Genomic DNA, 27,560 nt, shown 5'->3' on the forward strand with positions numbered 1-27,560 from the left:
ACTTCACTGAGCTGCTTCTGTGACAAACAAAAACTTCTGCATGGAAATGCAGAAAGAGATTTTAGTTTGGCCAAATGTTCAGTGGGGATCCATTTGTTTGTACCATCCACTTTTTTAAATGTGACATTTTCAATAGATAATAAATAGTTGTAATTCTCCACTTCCAAACTCAGACAGCTCTGAGTGCAATAGCAACCTTTGGTACAAACAAATCTAACAGAATTAACATTCTAAATTTTACAAGCTGTGATTCAAAAATGCTCAGAACAATATTATGTTAAAAAGCCCCTACACAACATAATTAAGTATCTATTTAAGTTAGAGATGCACAGACTGTTAAAATTAGCCAATTTTATTCAAATAATGTTAACATGGAACACATAATTACCTTGTCTCAAAAAAGTTACATATATATGTACTTTTTAGTCAAATGAAAACTGATTTCCCCCCCCTCTGGAGAAGTATTTCAATAGAAGCCAGAGTCTTGAGTAGCCCAGTTAGGTGCCTAAAAATAAATAAATAAGGATTAGTAGAAAAGAAATTACTATCTGTTGGTTACTGAAATTTATGAGAAGTTATAAATTTGTAATAATACTGATATATGGCTATGAAGTGAGTATATTGTTACTTAGTGAAGGATACCCTGTAAGTTTACAGCAAGTGTTGATATAGCAAATATACTTGCTGCAGTTAAGTTGTACAGCCTGAGCTCCCCAAGCTAGTAGTCTCAGAAAGGAAAGTTCTAGATGATTCCACAATACAAAAATAATTTGGCAGCTACATTTTTTTAAAAATAATGTCACATAAGTTTCATACAACTTCCGTTTAATGGGATACACTAATGCACCACTGCTTGTCCAACTTCCATTGATATTTCAGCCAAGTAGTGAGGAAGTCCAATAAAAGAACTTAAATTTTTTAGTGTTTTGTAACAGGTGCTTTGGTAGGTTTTTTTGTTTAAGTATGTATGGCTGCGTCCTTAGTGGACCTCAGTCATCCATCTTACACTGTTATTCTCCCTCAAAGCTTCCTATACTGTAAGGTGGACAGAAGCAAAGCCAGATGATCTTGCCAACTTTCTTATTTTCTCTGCTTCTACTTAAACCGCCGGCTGACTTAATTACGTTCTCTAGTACTGCATGATATGCGTTTTACACAGCTCCTCCTTCACATTTCAGTCTTAAGCATCATTCATTTTTTTCAGTACTACATACACACAGCTACAGATGCTTTTCAAGTACAACCCATTCGAAAAAAAAAGTAGTACAACTCCTTTAATTAATGTCACCCTTCAGAATCAGCCCTTTTCAGGCAGTGAAGGAGACCATTTGAAGGAATTAGAGAATCAAATGACAGAAGCACACCTAGTCACACAACAGAAAAAGAATACCTAATGGTGACATGAGAGGAGAGAAGAAGACAGGAGTCACTGTCTAATACTCAGCATAAGAAAATCAACCTTTTTCCTAGTGTGAGAACTAAAACTAGGTACATCTGATGAATTAAGGAACAGGTAAAGAATTATAATTAAATATATCTCACAAAAAAAGCAGGAATTTAGAGAAGTGTAACTGATACTAACCTCAGATCTACCACTCTGATTCAATTTCTTCTCAATGTTCATAGCCAACATTTGACTACGAAAAGACAGGCTTTTGGTCTTTTCAATCACTTGTTGATAAGGTGAGACTGCATTGTTGCCCATGACTACATGGCCCTAAAACACAGGGAAGACAGAGCAAATTTAACAGTCACTCAGAATGCATATGCCTTTAATTTAATGCTCTGCTTCCAGAGCTTTTAAAAATCACCTACACACAGGATCAAAACAGAAAAAAAATTAAGATCCACTTTATGGGTAAAGAAGGAAAAAAAACCAACCCACCACAGCAGAAATTTGAATTTGCTGTTCCTGAGTAAGGTACAAGAAATTCAATGAAAAATTCAAGGAATTCACTTGGATCCATCTATGTTCTTACCAGCTTTGAATCCAATTTGGCATCTAATCGTGCATTTCGAATTAGATTGACAATCCATCTTTCCGCTTCTTCTGGAGTCATATTTAGTTTATCTGCCAACATACTAAAAGATAAGAGATATACCAGCAGGTGAAACAGAATCCCTCTGATGTCGGTAAACATGACATGGGACTATGAATACAAGTTAAACCAACACAAAGTTTGGAACAGGCCAAAACTTTGATTCAATAAATACCACAGATCTGGGAAGCATATGTTCATTTGACTGAAATTACTTTACAGCTTACAAACATGGACTCCTGCACATCTCCCACGCCCACTGCTTTACACTGGGTCATTGTGAGCAAGGAATTAACATCCTGAAAGTCTATATTTACTCATTCTGAACTACATCTTCCACTTAAATCTTGACCTGCACAATTTTTATATATTCCTATTACACCTTACCTACATGAAAATTCTTCGGAAAATTTTCATTAAGTAATCTCAACACAACATAAAACAGCAACCATCATTATAAAGAGAACAACTCAAAAAGAGAACAGTCATAAAGAGAACAGTCTCAAAAATTTAGACCGATTAGTCCAGGAAAGTATCTCTCAGTAGCTCATTTAGCAATAAACTTCGCCCTGAAGTTTCAGGAACAAGAGCCATGAGACAGTTTCTGTACCATGAGACATGGTACAGAAGATGTGACAGATACACTATGCTCAAACTTCTTGCAGTTTCAAGGAGGGATGGTGGGGGAAGACAGATAAAGGAACATTCTTAATGAAGCAAGCACTCTTGTCCAGGAATAATTCCTTCTGATGTCATTTGCTGTGTCTTTCCAGCCAACTCCTTTAGCCTCCTGCTGGCAGTTGGCTCATACAGGACATTCGTAACACTCGTTCTTACATCAGCTTTCAGACTAAGGTAACAAACATGAGGTAAGGGCTACCGACATGACCAAAAAGCCAGTTGGCTACACTGAATTCCACAAGATGTCAATTTCTCACCATTTCATGGGATCTTAAACATATTTTTCTCCACCTCAAAGAGTTATTTCCCTCTTGATGATTTGTAGCTGTACGCTTCTACGGGAGAACTGATCTTGGGCCGCATATCTCCGGGACACAGGGCTCTACCCACCCTGGGGACAGTGATGCACAGACATCAATATGATGGATACAAAATGTCCGTTTATTTAACTGCGTCACACACTTATATAGCTCTTGCGCTTCCTGTTCCTGCCGCTCCTATGGGGAAGAGTCTATCTTTCCATCACGTCCCGTGATCTTCCGGTCGCCGATCCCTGTCTATTCCCCTACAATGATTATTAGTACCAAGTAAACACTTTAACATATCAATTATTAACTCATCTACCTAGCTAGACAATCTATATAGTCTTTATATGGTGTTTTCTCCTACATGTTCTTGATCTCTCACCCTTCCCCAACTCTAAAAGTAAATTCCATTTTTGTCAGAGACAAACAAGAACTGAGGCTAACAGATGAAAAAGGTAACTTAAAATACTGGACTTACACTGAACTCACTACAGTGAAACAACACAGTCAAACTATCTGGAGTTTCGCAAGGCAAGGGGAAGTGAAATCCAACCAACCACAGTTGCTACTGTTTCCACTAGAACTGCTAAAATGCGGTTGAACTAGCAGTTTTAGAGAGTGAAGGCAGACAAGTTAAGAGAATAGAAGCCATTTTGTGGAATTATCAGTCACCTAGACAGAGTAAGACATATTTCAACAGGAAGAAGCTCCAAATTGCTTTACTACCTTTGAAACAGTGATGTTAAGCACCTGACTTAAAACTAAAAAATTTCAAACTGAAAGAACATCAGGTGGGGTGTGTGCATGTAAAGTGGAATTCTTGTATTGCTCTCTTAGAAGCATCAGTAGTATCCAGATATAGTAACTCCTCCACCAGGATACCACAAGAATGGTTACTGCTACTACACTAGGGATTAAGCAACCTACCTTTAGGATGAAAGCATGGAACCTCGACCCTTGGAGGTAGTCAAGAATGAACTAGACAAGGCCTTAAGTAGCACAATGGAACACTGCAGTGGGTCCTGCTCAGAGGTGCAGCTGGGTGCATGGGGTTAAACAAGTGACTTCCAGAGGTCCCTTTCAACCTACAGCACCTATATTTTTCTCTTCCGGTAACCTAAAGTCCCCATGTACTTGGCGGGGAAAGCAGACACAGGCTTCTAGAGAGTCATTCCAAGCCAAAAACTACAGAGTGCTTTATACCACCTAGCAGGTAAATCTACTTTTTCCTGTTATGTCTAAATTTTCCTAGCTCAGAGGTGGCCTTGTCATAAATTAAAAAAGGTTGTATGACCAAACATAAGCAGATATGCAGCTACATGACAGAACTAAACACAACTCTGTACAGGTATTTTTTCCTGCACATGCATTTGTAAAACTTACAAATCATAGAATGAAAATAGCAGGGTAAAAAGTGATAAAAAACTTATTTTATCTGAACTTCTAGCTTTCATATTTACATGGCTTTAAAATATTAAATAAAAAGTTATCAAGTAACAACTACCTTTTAGTGAAATACAGATATCTACTGAAAACCTAAAATTTTGACACACCTTTGATGCAAAAGATGACCCTATTCCTGCACTTGTAGCAAGTGGATTCCATTCCAGGGTCTCCTTGCAGGCCACACTGAGGCAGCCAGCACCACCTAAAGTACGTGGATGTATAACATGGAGGAACTTGCCTCGTAAAGCAACACATGTCCAGAAAAACTTTCTCCATCCTTCCTGAGCAAAAGTACTGAAGATCTATCCTGATTACAATTATGTAGCAAATAACACTATTCTCCCACTGCATTGTTAAAACAGGTATCTAATACTCTCAAGAGATACAAACTGCAGCTTAGACCCATACATGTTTACCAGTTGAAGTAATAGTGACGTGTTCAAATTCACAAACACCTATTAGACACCATTAATACTAAGGAATGGAAGCAAGAAAAGTTGTATTCTAGATTAGCACTGTTGTGATTTCAAAGGGTAGTTTCCCAACAATAGTTTTGAAAATAGTTCTTTAGATTATTTCTGTCCCTCTGTTTTATAAGATGCACTTATTTGGGTCATGCTAGGGCAACGGTTATCTAAGTTGTCCTTTGCTTAAAAGACAAGTTTACTGAATTCCATACAACTTTATATATGAATAAGCCTATCCTGTACTGCACACAGAAGAAAAAAAATATAGAAAAGAATGAAGCATATTTAGCTCTTCGATTAAATACAGGCATATTAAACTAACCAAAATACATTCTGAATTAATGTCATCTATTACTCCCTATTAAATATGGTATTTCAAGCAGTAAACTAATTGCAGTATGATTTGGGATGTATAAATTTTAACTTAAAAACTGATAAAGCAACTACATCTTTTGGAAAGAAGTCAGCTGCTTAACAGATGTAAGTAGTTAAAAAAAACATTAAATGAGCCATCTATTTTCCATTTCACATAAGGAATAGCAGATTTCCCACTAATTGTTTTCCAGTTTGTTCCGCATAGTTAAACAGTACTTATCAAGCACTGTGGTACAACCAACTAGTTTTCAACTCCAGGAACAGCAGTGGAAATCACATGTGGACAAAGAAATGCAAGAACTCAAACATTTAATTAAAAGCATTTCAGCTGGCTAATTTCCTCAAAAGTACGTCTGAAATGCACTAAGAAATACTTATGCACCACACTTAAGCCCAAATCTAATGATTGTTACAGCTTGCACAGACGTTTAAGGCTTATATCCATCATTTGAAACACAACAACCTACTGAAAAGAATCTCATTACTGATGATTGATTCCACATGCAATTACCTGAAGTGATCCATGGTAGGAATATCCAGTCAATCTGAAATATGTGTCTCAAATCCAAGTCTATCACTTGCCTCAGAACACACCATAATGCTTATAAAGACTTCTACCTATATTTATGAATCACTGACACATAACAGGGAGAGCCAACACAATATTCACCACACTTGAGGTTGAAATACCACATATGGCACAAAAATATAAACTCTAAAATAAACACTAAAAAAAACATGACAGCCACCTACGAAACACCTTGATTTGTTAAATAAAGCTTACTATTTTTGCTGTAATGAATCACTGGTATGTTAACCACAGTTTATCAGTATCCTTTGACAGAAAGACTTGAACCATACTTAAGATACATCCTCTGGACTCTCTGCTCATTGACTGGAGCCAGATCAGAGAAGCAGACTTCTCAGAAAGACATCTAGTCTTTAGTTAAAAAGCTTAAAAATCTAGTTCCCTTGAAAACTTCTGCTTGAATATGCACAGTATTCACAGTACTAAATACCATTTATAGGTAATAGCAAGGCACTATTAGGAATGAATTTCTGGGTAATATAAAACCCAAGAGAACTTTACATTTTTTCTTCTAAATACTTATTCAAAACCCCTTTATACCTAAGTGTGCAATGATCCGCTTAAAGTGATTTTAGATAAAGTATTAGCCCCCTTATAAAAGTGAACATTAAGTATGGAAAAGTTTTGTTCACAGCATCTAATTCAGTTTGCTATTATGACTAGACTTAAAACAATACACCACAGCCAATTAAAATGCTTAAATTCAGTGTTTGCCTTTTACATTGAAGTCATTGACTATTTTAAGCTGATACAAAGGATGAAAAATTTTCCAAATGCATTGAAGAGAAGTGTGTCACCCAGTGACCAGAGATTAAAGTAATAAGAATCTTTGTCGTCTCTCCAACTATACATATCCATGAAAAAAAAGCAACCCTTTCAATGAGCTTGCAAAACTAAGACAATTTTCTCTCAGGTCCTTTTCTTTTGAAATCAAGCAGCGTTAAATTGCTTCCTCAGAGGACCAGATGCACACATTTGCTCTGGATGCAAGCTGGTAACAAGACTCCATTGAACTTGATCGATTTAACAGCCTTGGTTTCTGCCGTGTCAAGGATCTCTGCACTGTTCTTTACCACTGAGATTTTTATAGCATGCAAAGTTTTTTCACTTCAGTTTTTTCCTTTTTAATTTAAAGGATGTGGAAATATGGGGAACAGGGCAAAGGCCAAGTAGAAAGGGATCTCAAGCATGCATAACAACATCTTCCTGCTTAGTTTTTACAATAGAGGCATCAGAGCTGATCCATTTGAGAAGTCTGCTATTACAAAATTAATTTGAGTAAATGACAGACATCCTTGCTAGTAAGAACATCGTTTTCTAACAGACAGATCTCTCACTTTGTGCCACAGGGAATAAGATCTATTGTTTTTTATTTAATTAATGAAAAAAGCAATACAATTCTACTTATTTTCAAGGAACATACCTATAAGACAGACACAGGTATCCATATCTACTAAATAAATAAATTTAAGCAACTGCTGTATTTGCAATTTGTATTTATTTAGTATTACCACTCTATATCAATGTGTGGAATTGAGCTCCAAATCAAGGCACATGGACTTCAGTGACACTGGGTATGAAAGTTCCCATTAAATTCAGTAGAGATTTAACTTGACACCATGAGAAAATTTCACCTTGAAGGCAGTGTTTGTTTGCTGGTAGGGATGGTAGAGATCAGTTGTTTTAAAGTTAACCACAAGAATTCAACGTTAAAATATGATTGTTGTCATTTAAGTAGATCACATTAGAGCTATAAAAGTAGAAAGACAGCTATCCAATTGGATTTTAGTTAATTATTTGTTTTTTATCTGATGATGGAATATTTTACTGAAGTTTACACTGTTTGTCAGTCACCCATGACTGATTTTTCTGAACTGCTATATTAAGAAGTTATCTTACCCAATGCTGATACATTGATGGATGCGACAAAAAGTCTCAAATATAAAGAGACGGGCATTCTCAATGAAGTCCTCAAGGCACGCCACTAAGAAGAAATCATTCACAAGCACCTGCAAGTGTAAGGAGAAGGGAACACTGGGAACAGTCATGGAAGTAGTAATCTACTGGTAGACACCATCTGTAAGATCAGTGAACAGTTAACCTAAAAATAGTCCTTGGTATATTCCAAGATGTGGAGGAAAAAGCTACATATTTAGTAGAAACTTTGTTCTGCAGCTTGCTAAATTAAAAATCACATGCTAACACAATCACTGAGGTTTGACTCAAGAAGAGAACAAGGTCTACTGCTGTCACAATGCTACTGAAGATCCCTCCAATGCATAAAACCTAACTCTCCCCTTGTATTGTAGCATTCTCCTCTCACTGCAGTTTCATCAGCATTGACCTTACCATGCAAGCCAGCTTATTTAGTAGTGCAAGTGTACCTATAGATTTCCGACTACAAGACTGCCAGCCCTGTGCAGTGAAGATGATTAAAAGCCTTCTGATTTAACAATTAGGTGACTAATATCAAAGAAAGGAAAGCCAAACCAGAGGCTATAAAAATTGGTACTAAGGTTCAGCTATTAGAAATACTAACTTTTACACTAGTCAATTCAAGTGTTCAGTATCTTCAACTGTTCATAGCAGATTAACTAAGTATGTTCCAAGCCTATGTATCTAACTATCCTAATCCTATTTCCCATTACTTTTCAGCACTACAATTCCAGGAAGCAGTGTCTTTCAGAACAAACTCAAATCCAAGCTTTTCTTCAAGTACTTCTCAAATACTAATGGAAAATCTGAAGCTCAGCCAAATGCATGATTACCAATTCACATCATCTTCTAGAACTGCCTAAATGTAATTTTAAAGCTATATCCTTACCCATAAGTGTTAAGTGATATAAAATGAGTTGTCAAAAACAAAACAAACACACACACCCCAAAATCCACCCCCATGAATTTAAAACTCAGAACATTGGCAATGGAATCAAACACCACTTGAAACAAATTAGCTGGCCACTGAATTTGAGAGCGCCTTATTTAAGAGAAGAGTCTTAAGTGTAATAAGCCTTACTGTTTCACACTCTCTCAGCTTCTTCTGTGCACCATCAAAATCAAAATTAACGTACAAGCATTCCACAAACTCTGTGATAGGGTCCCTGTATGTGTAGGACTCCTGTCAAAAAATATTAGGAACAATATTAGAAATCAAGGCCACAGAGTCACTATTCCTTATAGTCTTCAAACAAGATTTAATACTGGAAATAAGTCCATACATCACCTTAAAAAAATGCTTAGGTTAAACTTCTCAATTCCTCTTATAAAAGCTGTGCAAATGTGCCCCCCCCTTCCCAAGCAGTCTGGGTAAACAACCTGAAGTGTAGTTTCACCTTCAATATTTAGTGCTGCAATCTTTGCATTAAAAAAAGAAGTCAGTCTCTAGACCTGGTTCTGCATCAAACCTCCAAATTTCTTAAAACATAGTCGGATGGATAGTCTTCCTAAATTCTGATTTCAAAAGACTAGTCCAATGCCAAATCATACTTCAAATTTAATGATCATTTGATTTACATGAACAACATAGCTAACACAAATAACACTACTTTCTATATACAAAAGTACTTGAATATATTTTGGCATTACAGGAATTTCTCAACTTTCTCAATTAAAAGGCAGGAAAAACACTAGACCTGTATACATCATCTGTGTAAATTAAGACATAATTAAACATCCTCTGATATGTCTCTAAGGCACAGTTTCAGACAGCTTCACCCAATATCTGTCAATATCTGCTGTAGCATACAGTAAGATCAGCAGATTAAGGGAATTACTAAAATATTCTGCCTGCCCCCCCAAGTTATCTTTCCTCCCCAAAGGACTGTATTTACAGCCTCATTATTTAGGTTTAAAATTCAGTTTTACAAGTAAACATTTTTTACATCAAAATTGTACTTGTTAACCTTGTAATTAACATCCACTATGTAAAACAGTTTTGGATCGATCACCTTTTAAATTTAATAGATATAAACAACACATTACTTACCTATCAGTTCAACACTTGCAAGTATTAGCAATCTCTTATCTGCTCGGAGAGTAACCAGCCTACCATATGATATTTGACAAATCACTTGATTCAGTGCTTTGCTTTTCCTATGTAGACAAGTCACTAATTATCCTGTCTGATCCACTTTCAAATCTGTAAAGCCTCTACCACTTCATAATTCAATATAATGAATGGTACAGAGTAGAAGAGTACTAAGAAATAAATCTCTTACCAGATATTTCAAAACCAAAGCCAACAGAGTTGTATTTTCAAAAGGAACACCCTAGTGATTTTTTTCTATTCATACCAATTGTACAAGATAAAACAAAAAGATCCCAAAACTGTAAAGTGTTACTTTACTTCAAACATCAGAAGTTTGTATTACATAAGTTTAATGCTAAAATCAGGTTTTAGCTTAACATAAAAGATGAGTCTTAACATTTCAACTACTTCATGCTACTTCTTTTGTGAACACTAATTCTTAAAAACTGATTAAGATATGCTTAAAAGTCAATCTTTGCATTGACTGGTTTGCATAGTTACATCAATGCTTGAAGTGGACTTAATCGATTGCTAGCCTGTAATAACTGCACTGTCACATATATATCATAGGTTATTATCCACATATATATTATTCTAAATACAAATGTTTGAAGCATGATGGCTTTATTTGAAATCAGCACGCAACTTGTATACAGAATCTTTGCCATAACCCCCTTGACTGATACCAAGCACAATTCTTTTATTGCTCTTGTCCATGTCTCCATCCTCATAACTGAGACAACAGAAGCATTTCCTTGAAAATACACAGAATCATAGAATCATTAAGGTTGGAAAAGACCCTTAAGATCGAGTCCAACCGCTAACCTATCACTGCCAAGTCCACCACTAAACCATATCCTCAAGTTCCACATCTACCCTTCTTTTAAATACATGCACATGTTTCAGTTTCAAAACCATTGAACTAAGATCCCTTAACTCATACAACAATTTCTTGTAGGGATGGCTGAAAAAGAAGAATCATATCTGAAGCCATTTCACATATCTTGTTGAGTTTTCTGCATTTCATCATACACAGATAAAGTAAAATTGAGTGCATATTCTATTTTACTCATTGCTTGTTGACATGAAAGGAGGAAAAAAAACTCTTCCGTCCTCCCACTGACTGACATGCATTTTAGTTCACAATGAAGGCTTTGGTCAATGAGAGCAAGTGAGCACCAAAATATACAAGTCCTAAACAAGGCATACTGTTAGAAGAAAGTTATTATGAAGTCTCAGTCAAGAAGGACAGACAGTATCAGGTATTTCCGTCCTTACCTGCTGAATAACCTTGACCAGATCTTTCAGCACTTGTCTACGTTTTCGAACATCCTTATTTGTTATGACCGCAGTAGTCAGATATCTGAGGATATGTGGGCACATTGTCTGAATTGCATTGAGATACCTAGAAAGAAAAAATACAGGTAAAGCTCAGATAATGCAATTTTGCATCAATGCAGTACTCATGATAAACAGCTTATGCACCTTTTACGCAATACAATGCCCAGGCTTACAACTGACCATTTATTCAAAAATAGAAGGATAAGTTATTTTTGTTAACCTTGTTGTCACCTTTTTGGGACGGGGGAAGAGGAAGGGAAGCAAGGGGAAGAGAAGGCAGCAGTGCACTAGGGAGAGGACAAAAGGGCACTGCAAAAGAACAGTCCATATGCTAAGTTCAGGTCAACACCTGTCAGCTACACTGATTCACAAGGGGTTTGCATGAGCACATGGAACTACAGGAAATCCTTTCTCATATTGTCATTGGAGCCTGAAACTTTCCTGTTCAACTGCCCAATAAAGTAGCCCATATTTGCCAGTGAGAAGCGTAAGTTAAAATTAAAAACCAAACCAACATATACACTATGAAACAACGGAAACAAAAGTGCCTACTACAAATTAGGAGTCTACTGGGCTCATCTTGCAAAAAATTCAATGGCTTTTCTTCAGTATTGTTCTCCTATTCTTTTACCTCCAACCAGGTACTAGAAGGAGAGCAAAACTTAACTGATTTCTCAGTGTTAATCTGTTCTAGACTGCTAGATCTACATATAAGAAGCCAGACTTCTCACAAATGGCTGTAGTGTTTTCATTTTCATTCTCAAATTTTCCTGAAGAACCCTTCTCAAATAGGTTTTATAAAATCAGAAGAGAACAATACCTTCCCCTACAGCCCTAAAAAAAGATATGGTAGAAGTCAGTAATCTCGCAAAACCACTTATTCTGTCTCCCCTAAGAACCAGAAAAAAGAGCCAGTTCTTCCTACTTCACCACCCCTTCTCTTCCAGGGGAAGTATGACCATGAAGAAAAACAGATTATACACAGAAATTCAAGAAAAAAGCCTTGGAAAAAATATTCAAAGGGTTAATATCATTAGAACTTCTAAGCAGCTTCAGGCTTTGGGCTGAAAAAAGTTCAACAAGCTTGCATATTCATCACCTGCCTTCATTTTGATTTAAAGACCCCAACATAGCACAACACAACTTACTGTGGTTGATAGAGAAAAAGGTCAATGATGTTGTCTCTCCCTTTAGGATGATTAAAAAACACAAACAAAGACCAGTGGATGAGCCATGTTCTTTGCTGAAGGGACTGCAGTGGAGAGCTGACAGACTAAAAGAAAAGGTAACATTGGCTTAAGTCAAACAAAACACAGACAGTTTCCATAAATACTAATGCATGGAAACCTGTAATTGTTCAGAAATTTGTGATTTTCCACCAGCTCCTTTTAACTGTTGTTATTCTCAGGCTGAGTTTGAACTCCAGCTTTTTAACCTGTCACCTGCTAAAGATAAATCTGCTGAAAGTTATAACCAAGATAAATTTTCCCATATTATATCCCAAATTGTTTGACAAAAGTTTGTCTTCTCTTATTGGAAGACCATAGATTTTGGTTCTCCAAAGACCACAATACTAATAAGTTATTACTTCCCTTTTTAATCCTGATTTTAGTTTCTTGTATTCCCTCTTCAGATGTGATCTGAGGAACTACTTGGCCTCTCTAGGTTTTGGTTTTTCTTCCTTTCTAAAGGCTCACAGAGCTTTTTTGCCACACTCTCAGACAATGATGAACACACCATAATCACTTTCAGCCAAGAAATAAGAATGTAACTATCTTCATTTAAACCAGCTGATAATGCACAAGTATGCATTCAGCTCTTAGTATCTGTATTAGCTCCAAATGTCAGCAGCACTTCAGATTGCAAAGCAACATGTTGAGAAGGAACTGACATAGCAAGTAATAATCACCCCAAAGAGCATGACAACTACTATGATTCTATATTAAAAAAATAATCTTGGAGTCTAATGAATAAGTCAAATTTAGTAGTTTATTATAACCATACAGGTTCATAAAGATGAGAATATTAGAGGAGAAAATTTGTTAAGATTCTGGTTCAGGAGACAAACTCTCACATTTCAGATATGACCACTGAAGCCCCATGAGCAGAGAGGAAGACTGAGAGGCCTTTAACCACTTCAGTTGCCCTGAATTAGTACTGCAGCCCCATTCTTTCCCTTCATGGTCTTGGTGCTCATCTGAACTCAGGAGTTGGTGAGGAAGCTGAATTGGCTCAACTTTATTTCTAAAAACAAGCCGTCTCACATTTTCTCTCAAAAGTGTTATTTTCTTCATGTGAATATAGTTGTTACCTGAATTTTACTCTTTACAGAAAATGCATAGTACTGACTGAAATTTAAGCAGCAAACAATTCCACACAATCATACCTTACACAAACTCATCCTTGAGACTTTTTGTTTACTGGAAATATCCTAAAAGTTCTCAGCTACATCTTCAGATGTGTTAAGAGGGAAACAAGTAATTTGATAAAGGAAGCTCCACTATCTCTTCATGAGCACCATTCGACTCTCCCACTATTAAAAAATACCTATTGAATAGGTGCTAAACTACTAAACAAGACTGCAAGTGATTCGTAATAAAACTTGAATGCTAATACCTCTAGCCTCTCACCTCACTAACATGATCAAGATTTTACTTACATTATTATCTATCGTCTCCTTTAGTCTTGTGAGATCTTCCATGGCTGCGTCCCAATTCTGCATCAGAATTTCCGATGCCAGTTTTCCCCACAGAGAACTCAAAGCATTTCTGTCTGTTGCTGGAACCTATTTTCAACAACAGCAAAGTACTACCCTTAATTTTTCATTAGTCCTTACTTTAAAAAATAAGAAAAATACTTTATGGCAGTATTTTTGATTTACAAGATATCAAATTTGCACGGTCCTATCCTTCCAAACAAACTACTTCTTTTAGAAAAGCAGTTTAGGTACAGAAGGAAAAAAAAAAAAGGAATAAGTCTGAAATAGAAACTAGAAAATCCTGCCAAAGTAAGACAAAGCTCCACACTGATGCAGTTTAAGTTTAAAAACAAAAACAACAAATAAACAGCTGAGCACCAGATGACATCCTGGTTCTATGTTGGTGTTTGGTTTTCTTTATTTAGTCGATTGTTGTGTTTTGTGTGTGGTTTTTTTCCCCACCCTGCACCATATAAAAATGTTTCAAAACTACTAAACCAAGCTTATTACAAAGCAGATTCCTAAAGAAATCATGACTTAAATAGGAAACCATCTTAAAAGCACTAGTACTCAAAGTTCTTTCTGCTAATGGAAACTGAACTACTGGAAAGTTGCTCTGCTGAGACGGACCTGGGAGTGCTGGTGGACAACAAGCTGACCCTGAGCCAGCAATGTGCCCCTGTGGCCAAGAAGGCCAATGGTATCCTGGGATGTATTAAAAGGAGTGTGGTCAGCAGATCAAGAGAGGTTATTCTCCTCTTCTACTCTGCCCTGGTGAGACCACATTTGGAGTACTGTGTCCAGTTTTGAGCCCCAGTTTAAGAAGGGCAGGGAACTGCTTGAGCAAAGCCAGCAGAGCGCTACCAAGATGATCAGGGGACTGGAGCATCTCCCTTATGAGGAAAGGCTGAGAGATCTGGGTTTGTTTAGCCTGGACAAGAGAAGACTGAGGAGGGATCTCATCAATACTTATAAATATCTAAATAGTGGGTGTCAAGTGGATGGGACTAGGCTCTTTTCAATAGTGCCCAACGACAGGACAAGGAGCAATGGGCTCAAGTTGGAACACAGGAAGTTCCACCTCACTATGAGAAAAAACTCCTTTCCTGTGCGGGTGCCAGAGCAGTGGAAGAGGCTGCCCAGGAAGGTTGTGGATCTCCTTCCCTGGAGACATTCAAAACCTGCCTGGACACAGTCCTGTGCCCCCTGCTCAAGCAGGGGGGTTGGACATGATGATCTCCCAGAGGTCCCTTCCAGCCCCTACCATTCTGTGATTCTGTAATGGTGTGCCAAAAAGCATACTTCTTACAGAAGCGTCCAGTAAAATTGCAGTTTTGTAGTAGTGAATTTATTTCCTGGAAAGGTAGTCCTAAGGTCAAGCCTGTGTCAGTTTTATACAGGAATGAATTACACTAGGTCATTCACAGTGTCAAATTTTGTTCTCCGATCAGTTACAATAGTTCTTTCATAGGTTATGTTTCATCACACAGAACTTTAAACAAGCCTTCTCCCATCAGAATTAGTAACAGAAGTCCTATACCAAGACACCACAAGCACAAAAACCAGCACTTCACTTTTTGAAGTGTTATTTGACATAAGAACAACATGCTAAGCCCAGAATTAAAGCAAGAATAATCAAGGACAGCTGCTCACAAACCTACATACGTAACTTATTTCCCCTCTCAGCACATGGAATGTACCTGTAATACTGAAAGTCAGCTTTATCATCAACTTTTAGGCTAATAACTCAACTGATTCTTACTTTAAACCCTACTCTGATTGAAGAGACATTTCTCAATTTTGCTTCTTTAATTATAGTTAATTACAGGAATTACTGTTATTTACTCCAGCAGCATTGCAGAGAGTTAAGGATATTTTCAGATGGACTAGAAATTAGACATCAAGAAGCAAGTCTCAACACATAAGCCACTATGTATTTTCAACAATCACTCCACATATGTGAGATACAGTTTAGAAGTCATTATCTTCCAGGCATCCAAGGTGCCAATTTAGCAGGTACTTTCAGTTGAGGAGGTTCACACGCACTGTGCTGGTTCCAAATCATGTAATTACAATCAGCTATTCACAATAACTGCCTTTAGATACTGCAGCTGTTCTAGCTACGGTATCTGGATTTTCAAGCAGTTACCTTAAATTTCCATTCTTTAGTGAAATGGCACATTCACTGACCACCAACAATAAATTTACTGTGTTGAGATTCCTACAAGACACTAAATCTTCATTCTCAAAATTCACTCCCACCATTAACAAATGATATGAATTACAACAAGATGAAAAGAGTTGCTTCGGAGGCAATGGATCTGGTTCTAGAATTCTCATTTAAGCTGTTTACAGTTCCTAAGCAGATGATTTATTCTCTTAAATCCATCACAAAATTCAAGAGAAGACAGATGAGAGTTCAGATAAGAAACTGGCAGTTTACTTTTACCACCAATTATGTTCAATCCACCTGCAAGCTTTACAGTACTGTTGATTATATTTGTGCACAAACCCAAGTATTCATTTTGCCCCCCCCCCTTTTGTTTTTTTTTTAAGTATTTTTTCCAGGACACATTTTCAGTGAGGAAAGAAGTAGTATTTAATTACATAATACTGCCACAAGACCTACAGATTTAAAGGATGGTTCTGAATTCAGTATGAAAGTAAGAGAGTTGCTGGACAAATCAGTGATAGTCATTAACAATTATTTTCAAACTTTTCTTTGGGACACAGTAATTGTCTTAAAAAACCTAAAAGTATTATATTTTAAGAATACAGAAAACTTACTGGACTAAGTATTTAATTGGAAAAAAACCCTAAACCAACCACAAAGCAAAACCCCAAACCAACAGAGACGCAAAACTTACCAGAACCCTAAAGAAGTAGAGGTATTCTGCAGCTCCTGAGTAATTACCACATTCATACTGGAATTTTGCATACCTGTAGAGGGTATCTAGATATTCCTGCCTAAACTGAAAAGGAAAAAAAAAGAACTTTTCTTCACTAGGAAAAAAGAAACATGCTCTTACAAGCCAATTTTAATAGTAAAGTAACCTTTGAAGTCTTCAGGTTCTTTGAGAGACAGGGTACATAGGAAAGACAATAGAAGACTATTACACTCTTAATCCATGCCACTGAACTAAATTTTATACCAATACTGGAAAAAAGGTGAAATTCTATTACAAAGTAAAGCACATCTTAGTTACAAGGATGCAGTTAACATTAAGTTCCAGCTTTATTTTTGTTTGCATAAAAGAGTTCAGAGGCATTCAAATGAAATACATCAGCATTACGAATTCCGCCTGTTAGCTACGTGGATTTGAGACAGGCCAAAATGCTAGTCCATGACTGCTCAAAGCCGTGGGCTGTGAGGGAGGTTGGGTGGAGATGTTTAGAACTAAATTCAGGTAAAAGAATTAAACACACTTACACCATGCTTCTCAGCTAAATAGTCAAACAGCATCCGACCGTCCCTATAATAAAGAGATGAAAACCACTGTTTTGACAAAGCAAAGTGATTGTCACCATGCAACACAGCCTTTAGCCATTAGAAGTAAAATACCCAAATAAAGTATAAATTTAAAGTGATACTCTGCCTGTTGTGCAAAAGTAACTGCAGAAATTATTCCTGAAGTGTCATGAAGAAGTTTCAGAATCTTAAAATCATTATAATTTTAAATAAAGAATATCACCTGCAACAATAACTAGAGTTCAGAAAGGGTGGGAGGTTGTTTTAAAGTTGACAGCAGCCTTAGCTTTCAGTATGAAAGTTAAATTCTGACTTAGAGCTCTTCCCACACTCACATTCTAATTCTACAGCAGTTACTCCAGCCAAGCAGTTTGAATTGAACAGGAGACAGGAAAAAAGTGGCAAAGGCTAAGGTAAGATAGAATTAAAAAGCAAACTTATCCCACTGTTAGCACTAGGACGCAGTGGTTAGCAAGAATACTTCTACCACAGCAAATGCCAGCAGAACGCAAAACTAAAAAAAAATAATCATACTTATTAAGTTCTAAACATCTAATTCACACCTGATCATGTTTCTGAAGCTTTTTTTAATTCATCATGGATAATAAAAGGACAAGCAGCATTATCTAGATCAAAGGAAAGTTCAAGCCTCCAGTAGGCAAGCACAAAATTATCTACCACCAATAAGTCTCATGTTAATGACCACAGGCCTTTAGATACCTATTTTTAAATAATAACTTAGTGAATAATTTTTTTTATCCAGTCTCTGCAATGGATCTTGATCAGCTCTTAGAGCAAAACTTTAGCAGGCCAGCTTTTCTTTGCAATAAGAATTCCATTCAAACTCTGCTGCAGTCATCTAGCAACAAGAACCACAACTGAATTAATATACATAGTTTAATTCATATTCATAACTGAAAATATATTTTCAATTTGGCACTTGGTTTTTATGGACTGCCCTCCTACAATACAGAAAGAATTAAAGACTTTTTATTCTTTCCAGCCCCCCACCTCCACGGGCATGCTTCTGTACCCATGGATACACTCCACTTCATCTCTTCTGTACATGTGCACTTCAATCATGTGGTAAAGACAACTTGGACAATTCATGGAACTATTATATCTGATATAATATGTACCCAAGACTTAACTGAAGAGGAGAGCATCAAGCTATAAATCCTCTTGGGACAAAGATACAGTAGAAGTGTATGCAGGGGAAAGTCTCACCATTTATTGTGAAGTCAGCTGACTGCAAAGCTGTGAGTTTGTTTAATTGGAATTCATGGTATAAGATCCTAAATGGAAATGGCACATTGTCAAGGTAGCCAAGAATGACAATCCCCTGTAACACTCGTGGAAGCAATGAAATTATCTCATGCGTTTCTTCCACTGAAAGATACTTCAAGGATGAGGAATACTGACTATTCTTCTATAATTTTAAAGTCAGTGTCCTCTAACAGCTGCATGGTAAGAAAGTGAGATGTGTTGGCTTATTCTTGAAAGAACTTCCACTTGCCAAGTCTCCTTTACACATTATCTACCATTTCCCAGGCTTTGATATTTCAAACATCACTGTCATGGACCAAAACCCATGACCTTAACCCCTGATAACATGCAGCTCTAAACCTGATACAAGATTCCAAATTACCAGCAGAAATTCACAAAAGCCAAAGAACAAAGAGTTGCCTTCTATTATCCAAAGCATGCTGCTCAGGTCTAGACAGAATGACACCTTTCAGCCTGATTCTCCCCATCACTGTATAACCCCAATAATCTGCGTTAAAACTTCTGTTGAGCCAATAACCCAAAACCAGTACTTCTGAGCTCTGAGGTTTTCAGATATTTTAAAACCTAAAGTGATATACCAGTTCTGAAACAAAGCTTGCTGCGTATGAGTAGTAGGACTAATGTTTTATAGCATTAGGCAAGTTATATCCCAAGGACTTTTTGATCATCTCTTGCTTCCCAACAGGTTGTTTCCTATTTGGAGTAAGTACTACTGACCAACTTCTGTGAATCAAAGGCCAAGTAACAACACATTTCCCAAAGAATGCTAGTAATCAGAATTGCAACAAGGTAACTTTTTCCTAGGCCAAATATTTTTATAAGAACTGGCTAAAGGCAAAGCAAGAATTGATTAAGATACATATGTATTGATCAGAAGTTCAAATAGATTTGCACAGAGTTATGATAGTATCAGGAAGTCTTTTCATTAAAATAAAGGTAGTCCCAGTTAATAACTTTAAGGCAGTTAACTAATGGCAACTGAGCCTTTCACTTTCAAAGCTATACTTCCAAAAACTGACAAGCAGCTCCTGGCTTTGCATATCCACCCAAGTCATAAGCAAATGTAATTCCTTTACTTCATATAATTATCCAACATAAATATCCATGCTGAAGTCAGATACAAAGGTGGCTTACTTATCCTAACAATACTATTTACAGCAGAAGCTTAAGTACGTTCTGGTGATATCAAACAGAAAATAGAAGCTTTTTCTGCAGTGTTGGAAAGCTAACAGATTTCGTGATTTCTACTGACATCTTGTTTCATGTGTGCGTTGAGACCCAACACATTGCACCTCACCATTTCTGCACCGACCAAGTTCTTAGACTATAACAAATTCTGAAAACAATGCACAGAGTGAAGAAAACATAGGCCAAAAAGGCTGATTAGGTTTCTCAGCAAGTTGGGCGAAGGAGGGAAAGGAAGAAAGGATATTATCTGCACTTTAAACAAGGAGTAAATTCTAATCAAGTTCCCCCCTTGAGGAATACATTTTATTCAGAGGGGTTGTTCCCAAACAAAGGTACACCTCAACAAAGATTTCTGCAGACTAGAGAAAAAAAACCAAAAAAGAGTTTGCACATTCAGTGTTCTAAGAAAATTCCAGAAGCAATGTTACAACCTTCCGTATGAGTAGATTGTACAAAGCTTGCCAACAACTGACCCAAGTACAGGCTTCACTTTCAAATTCAAGTTGAGCCATAAGTGCTCTATCTGATGTGGTACACTCTATTTGAAATCTCAGAGTGGTTAAGGCTGAAGGGATCTAATTAATTTTCCCAGAGCTGGTTAGACATTTACTACACAGGAAACATTGGTATTACTCTTAAGACAACAAGCAGTGATTTGTGCTAAGCAAACACCTACCCACCCCTCAGCTGAAGTTACACAGTTACCTCCTCAATGGCTACAGCTGAGCTCTTTCCTGCAGGGCCCAATTCAGTCTTAACCATAAAAAAACCCTCAGTCCTTAGATATAATGTACAGACAAATTCATTCTACTTCAATTATTCCCACAGGCAAAGTGAGAAGACATTGAATCCATCTTAAGATTCTGAGCACTACCATACACTAACAAGTTGGCCAGTTCAGGGGGTGAGGGAGGGTAGAGTGGAAGGACAGGGCTCCTGAAAGAAATGTGGGCTGTCAGGCTGAAAGGTTGCTTATCCATCAGGCCTAAGACTAAGGAAGAGAGCACTCCATAATCCTCTGTGGAAAGTAGAAAAGGGAGAAAGGGCAGATGGTCTCCTAGAAATGAGAATCTGAATTGCTTCAGCCTGTATTTCTCCTCAAAACCCCCCAAACAATGCCCCTCAAAGAAGAAACAAAAAAAGCCCCCCAACCTCCCCACAACCGATCTTTGCTGTGATTTGGCTGTACTGAATGATGACTGTCACTTGTCCTGAGTTGATCCATGAACATTAAGAACAAAGATACCTTATACATAGCTGGAAAAAGCACTGAAAAGGGTAAATTGCATCCAGTAATTCCAATTACCTGACCGCAAGCACTACTTAAATACTGGATGGAAATAAAAACATCTTTCTTTGCAGTCACTACAGAGAGCATTCTTATCATCAACACCTAAAGAGGTACCAACAAGCCGTCCTGAGAAATTATGTTACAAATTACCTAGTGGACTGCATTTGCCTTGTAGTCTCTGGATCCTCAAACATCTTGACAATAGGTTCAGTTTCAGCTTGAAGCTGCTTCAGCTGTGCAACAACAGTTGTTCTCTTCTCACGCAAAGCTATACACACAAACAAAAAATATTTTAATTTAACACCTGAAGTTTTTACAGAAGCCAACCTGTAATTACCTGATGCTAATAAACACACTTGAACATGTCTTCCAGTTCCTACCTCACTTGTCCTCTCAGTCAAGTCACAAAACCAGAAGTATCTAACAATTCATTAACTTAATAAAAAGCTTTTAACATTTGGTTCTTTTCCTTCAGTGTGGAGTTCCAATTAAGCCACCAGAGAGCAGGTATAGCTGGAGCAGAGTTTGTATTAGACAAGGTATCTTCAGTCTTCCACTAAGCAAGAAAAAAGCTTTTAAGTAAGTTCACTTTTTCCAAATGAACTTGGAAAAAAGTAGACAGTACTATGATACCAACAAGCTTGATTTTCCTCTTAACTGGCCAGGTTCTGAAAGCGCAGTTTTAGAATACATAACTGAAAATCGACAGAAAGAATTTAAAGCAGCTCAATCCACAAAATTATGATTTGATCACTATGCATTCTTAATTAGAATATTAAACCTTTTAAGAAAAATCATGAGGAACTAGAACTAACAGCATTAGGGTGATTATTTTACAGACCCAAACTTCCTCATCAAGTGCTACCAGTGCAGTAAAGTGAACACTTAAATAAAATTCAGAAAGTCTATATGCTTAAAAAAAGCTAAAGAAAAAACCATAGCACCCTGAGACTGGCTATATGAGCCAAGAAACGTGGGATCAGAGAAGCCAACAGCAAATCCCAGGAGAGCAGTGTGCAGGAAACCATGAAAGTGAGCCACACACCAGGATGCTCAATGACACAGTGAGTCTATTAGACATTTCTTTCATGATTTGACTATATATATATTTGTAAAGGAGGTCCAAAGTGGCTAACACCATAATGGTGACCCAACCAAAATCTAAGAATTACTTGCCTGATAGGAAGTGTTCCAATAGGGAACAATTATCTCCAACTTCAGATGAGTCTTGATATTATACAAGAGGAAGGAGAAACAGATGAAAGACCATTCAGCTGACTTACTAAGAGTACAAAAATATTTTTCTGTGACATCTGCTGGCTGTGTAATTTTAAGTTGATCTCATGGAATAGAAGAGAAAAGCAACTATAAATTGTTTAGGGATGTTTCCAAGTATAATAGTGTAAGTGAAGTTAGCTTTGATTACCTAAACCAGTGAGGTCTTAATAAAAAAAACCAAACACATCAGCATAATATTCCAATGAGGCCAGTGATTCCACAAAGAACCTGTCTGTACATACATTCTGATAAGTGTTGATGCATGAAGATGACACATACCAGAAAGATCTCAGAGTAAGTTAAGACCTTTTCAGATAAAGCTCTATAAGCAAGCATCTTGAACTGTGTTAAAGCATTACCTCTCCTTATGTTAATTTTATACTGAGAATATAAGCCACAGTTCAAACAACAGTAAGTCATCACATAAAAAGATCCTGCCAAACACCACATACCCTTTTCAAACATCCCTAAGATTTTAAGAAAAACATTACAATCATGGAAATTGTTGGACTATACAAAGGCAGAGCTCCCCCAGTGACCAAATTCATTCAATTTACTTGCAGCTATGACCTTGTGAAATTATACACATAGCAACCACATAGTGGCTGTAATCAGAATATTAGAGACATTAGACTAGTTACTTCGTGAAAGGGTGCTATGACTGCTATTTCTTGTGCTGTTTACTACTTTAGCATTTTTCTACTGTTAACAGTAATATTCTTCTTCAACAGTTTAGAAAGGCTGGAGCAAGGCAATAAAGAGGAAAACCTGTTCAGTTTTGAGACTTCTACAGCCCTGAGATGGTCTTACTTTTTTAATTGGTAGAACTGGTAAGTAACCTAAAGGTGAAGCTATCATTACAACTGTTTCCTACCTGACTTACCAGAGTGTCATCCTCCTAAGCTGCAAGCAAGACAGACTACAGTCCCACTAGTTTAGAAAAAAGTGATTAATTCAACAAAAAGAAAGAGATGGAGAACTAGGAAGGTGTATATTCAAAGACGAGGGTCAGAAGGAAAAAAACCCAAAACACGAAAACAAACCATCAAAACAAAAAACCAACCCAGAAAAAAGAAACTGGGGGGCTGGGAAGGCACAGGGGGTTGAAACAAACAAGCAAGAAACACTGTGAAGGATAAAAGCTAGGGAAAGCAAGATATCAGTTTTCTCTCCCTCCTCAAATGCTCCTCAGGAAGATAGAAATTTAAGAAGCAAACATGAAAGTTTCCAGAATCATGGAGAAGATAGTAAGAGGTTGAATTTCATATTCCTTGCGATAATTTTCTTCTATAGAAACAGCAATTTATATGTTGACAGAAGTGAGGAAAACATGCGTTTTCAAAGACACCTAGACTTTGAGGAGATACAGAAGTCAGCCACAGACAGTCAGATTAACAGAATTACTTACAATGGAAACCCAGCCTTAATATACTGGATGCTTTAAAGAAAAAGTTTAGCGACCCCAAATCATTGTGCAAAAGTGTTTACTTTGACAGAAGAAAAATAACAGCAACTGTATTAGGCTATACCTTTAAAGTGCTAGAAATAACCAAGTCAACATTGAAATACTGCAGACGTCACTCAAAGACTAAGTTCCTGACAGACAAATCAAAAATTCCCAGGATTAGGGGATTCTATTTGTTTTGGTATTGCACATCCTTTTGTTAAGGCCAAAGTTAAACAGTATTCTAGTTTTTGAGCGCAAGAGGCAAGTTACCACTAGCTATTTATTATTTCAGATACAAAGGTTGTAAAACAAATTTTACTTCTAAATGAGCAACTTACCATGTGGAATTTCATCAGAATAAAGATTTTTGTACACATCCATAGCAAAATCCACCATGTTGGTATCACTAAGGAGATCCAGTTTTCCTTGGAGTAGCTCTTTTTCATTGTATATCTGAAATAGCAATTAACAGATTGCCTTGAATACTATTAAATAGTTTCCAATTCGTATTATGTAGTTAGCTTTACAGTACAGTTTATTTATGGATTTTTGTCCAATCAAATAGTTTTAAGCATCATATCTCATAGTTTTGCAAGATCTCACAGCTCGGTCATTTAGTATGCTTACTATACAGCCTCTCCACACTTCCGGTCTCAGCAAGATACCAGCCACGTCCTGCTATCTATGAATGTAGGAACTTCAAAAACTAGTTAGAAAACAAATAGCATTTTAGATTACTACTCCTGTTAAAGGAATAGTAATTCCTATTACAACTCATGGGAAAAGAATCCAACATGAAAAATCTCTGAAAATTTTATATATATATATTTATGTATGTATAAACAAATGTTGAAAAAATAAAACCTAGGTCAGATTTTCCTTTCAAAGCAGTAAACACTTTCCACAAAATAAGATGCTGAACAGTGCTGACTAGTCAAATAATTTAAGGTGGATCTCAAAAGATATCCACAAGATCAAACTGACAATTTAGTTGTAGCACAGATTAATCTAAAATATGTTGTTAGGTCTATAGCATAACAGCAAATTTAGTTTAGCTTGTATAACTGGATGGTGCTTTTGTTTTTTTTAAACTTGTCAAATTGGTTTTTAAATTTCCTACCCCATAATTTAGCCATGAGCTGTAAGCTGCTGTTAGGTCTTCAAGACATAGGTGGGGGCCTAAACTAGAGTACACATTTGCATGAAGGCTGTATTGCAATTCACCACACCACATTCATGGACCTCTCAGACACATAACCTCTAAAAGTTTAATTTGACTACAAACATTATGCTGTTCAAGAGTAACACTACAATAATAACTGTTTAATTAACTTGAGCTAATCTATAAATGCCAAAATACTAAAAATGCCCTGAAGATGACAGACATCAAGTGAAGTCCATACACTAGACAGAACACTGCTTAGGTCAAGCTGTCTCAATATACGCATGCTTAATCGGTTGATTCCCAAAGCCTAAAACAGTATCTCTTTTAAGTTTAAAGCTTATGTAACTTTACACGTTTTGTTTCCATTTTAAAACGGATCAGACAAGCGTTTCAGATAATTTAGACTGACGAGAGCTTAGTCTAAAGTGTCTCCAACATTACTGGATTCTTCGTAGTAGAATAATTAAAAATGTATATAAAAAGACCAACAAGGGACAGCACTGAAGGGGACTTGCACTTGGCCGAAACATAAATTCGTGGCGACGACGTTTAAAATTAAGGTTGATTGGCAACACTACGGACGCGCCCCGTCCTGCAGCTCCGCGGCGGACGGGCAGCACGAGTGACAGGGCCGCAGAGGAGGCGCAGGGCCTCCCACGCCCTCGGGAGCGGGCCGGCAATGAGCCGTGGCTGCGAGGGAGAGCTTTTGCTGTTCCCTGCCCCGAATACGGGGAAGGGAAAGCGGAGCTGCCCCCGCCTCGCAAGCGAGCAGCGGGAGGAGCAGCTCCCGTAGGCCCACAGGGAGGCCCACGGGCCTGGCGCTCTCCCCACGCGGCGCAGAGGCCCCGCGCTCCTCCCTTCGGAGGCGAGCCCCGCGCCGCCCCACGGGCCGGGCCCAGGCCGCGCAGCGCCTCAGAAAGGAGACGGCGACGGCGCACCCAGGCCCACGGGAGGCACCGGCCGCTGGCGGCGCCGCCTGCCGCCCCTCCGCGCCGGGCTGGCTCCCCCGCCCCGGGAAAGCCACGCACCTCCTTGACAGAGAGGAACTCCAGCAGCGGGAAGACCAGGTGCCGGTCCAAGAAGTGCGCGATCTTAGTGGTCAGGTCGTACTCCGCCATCTTGGCCACGGGAGAGAACAGGGAAAGGCGGGGCCCGGCAACGCGCAGGCTGGCAGCGGGAGGGCAGGCCCGCTCTTATCGGCTGTGCGCATGCGCGGTACCATCTGCCCCGGCCGGAGGCGGTGGCGCCTGCGCGATGCGTGATGGAGGGGGAGGAGCGGAGGTGGGAGCCGGTGTGGGTGGGCCGGGGTCGTGGAGGGGAGCTGGAGGCTCCTGCTTTGTCGTTGTGGAGGGCTGGGCTGGGCTGGATCTGGGGCTGGCCTCCGCTTCTTTGCCGGAGGCGGCTGCCGGGCCCTGCCGGGCGGGCAGGCGGCGAGCCGGGGCGCTGAGGGGGCGAGGCAGGGCCCGGCCCGCGCCTCGGGCGGGGGGAGGGCGCTGGGTCGGCGTGGCAGTAGCCGATCAGGGACGGCTTGTGTAGGAATGAAATGAGGTAGGGTCACCTTAACGGGTTGGTTTCTGAAGTGAACTTATGCGAGCATTATAGAGTACGTTTGAGGAGTGAGACTGGCCCCACTGCTTTGTGCCTGGTGTGGTGACTTGATTTAATCTGGTAAAGGGGCCCTGGACTGGCTTTGGCGTGAGCGAAATACTTGTTCAGAGTTGGTCCGTGCGGCCGTGGTTCTGAGCTCCTGGGGGGCATGACAGATGAGATGCGGTAAGGAGGCTGGGGAGAGCTGGTGGGCAGTGGCTTACACAGTGAAATCCAAGCAAGCGTGGCAATGTCTTGTTGAGTTTAGCAACAAAAACGGGAGTCACTGATACGGTGTGATAATTTGGGTATTTCTTGCAGCCAGAGTAAGGAAAATAGCAAGTTCACCACAATGTTAACTCACTAGAACATTGAAAGATGTAAAACATATTTTCTTTTTACACTTTGTAAGTTTTATGCTGTTTTTTGTCAGGACATGCAGTTGATTCTAGTAACTCAAGCCTCATCTCTTCACATAAAGCATGACTCAAGACTTGTCACAGGGAACGTTTCTTTCCCCGAGCAGAGGCATACATCATTTACTTAGTGAATCATGTAACTACAGACTATGTCTTCAGCAGCTACAGTAGCTGTTTATGCTGAATAGTGAGTTAATGTAGTACAGGTTAGTTTTAGAGATGGCTGGTTTGTTTTAAATGTAAATGGGAAATGAGAAATAAGGAGGTAGTACATTTACTAAGCCGTTCTTCAGGCTGCTAGTGATGTTCTCCCTACCTTAACAGAAAGGGATAAAGGCTACAGAATTAAGGATGTGACGGGCTGGTTTTTAGAGCTAAGCCTTCCAAGTAACTTAATGGTTGCAGTGGTAGAATGTGTCCTGTAAGGAAGAAGAAATATTTATGTGGGATGAATGAAGTCA

The 27,560-nt window shown here is 38.3% G+C and overlaps 1 protein-coding gene across 1 annotated transcript; it reads right to left on the minus strand.

The window, feature by feature from the left end:
- Positions 1–336: 336 nt before the first annotated feature.
- EIF3E (eukaryotic translation initiation factor 3 subunit E) lies at positions 337–26,443 on the minus strand. Its single transcript, XM_075085608.1, has 13 exons — positions 26,122–26,443; positions 24,267–24,381; positions 21,354–21,471; positions 17,399–17,441; positions 16,836–16,940; positions 13,930–14,055; positions 12,419–12,543; positions 11,208–11,334; positions 8,919–9,020; positions 7,802–7,911; positions 1,980–2,082; positions 1,583–1,717; positions 337–505 (listed from the first exon to the last, which is right to left on the minus strand). The coding sequence occupies exons 1-13, from the start codon at positions 26,209–26,211 to the stop codon at positions 467–469; spliced, it is 1,338 nt and encodes a 445-aa protein (XP_074941709.1). The 5' UTR covers positions 26,212–26,443; the 3' UTR covers positions 337–466.
- Between the last annotated feature and the right edge of the window lie 1,117 nt (positions 26,444–27,560).

The sequence above is a fragment of the Phalacrocorax aristotelis genome, chromosome 2 (assembly GCF_949628215.1).
Source record: "Phalacrocorax aristotelis chromosome 2, bGulAri2.1, whole genome shotgun sequence".
In the NCBI taxonomy this organism is placed as follows: Eukaryota; Metazoa; Chordata; class Aves; order Suliformes; family Phalacrocoracidae; genus Phalacrocorax; species Phalacrocorax aristotelis.

What these genes read in the sequence shown, in the direction of transcription:
- EIF3E (XM_075085608.1), bottom strand. Translation starts at nt 26,211, where the DNA reads ATGGCGGAGTACGACCTGACCACTAAGATCGCGCACTTCTTGGACCGG. An exon ending in TGGTCAAGGTTATTCAGCAG is followed by an intron (nt 9,021 to 11,207) that starts GTAAGGACGGAA and finishes ATTTTTTGACAG; the next exon opens with GAGTCCTACACATACAGGGA. An exon ending in AGCTGAGAGAGTGTGAAACA is followed by an intron (nt 7,912 to 8,918) that starts GTAAGGCTTATT and finishes TTACACTTGCAG; the next exon opens with GTGCTTGTGAATGATTTCTT.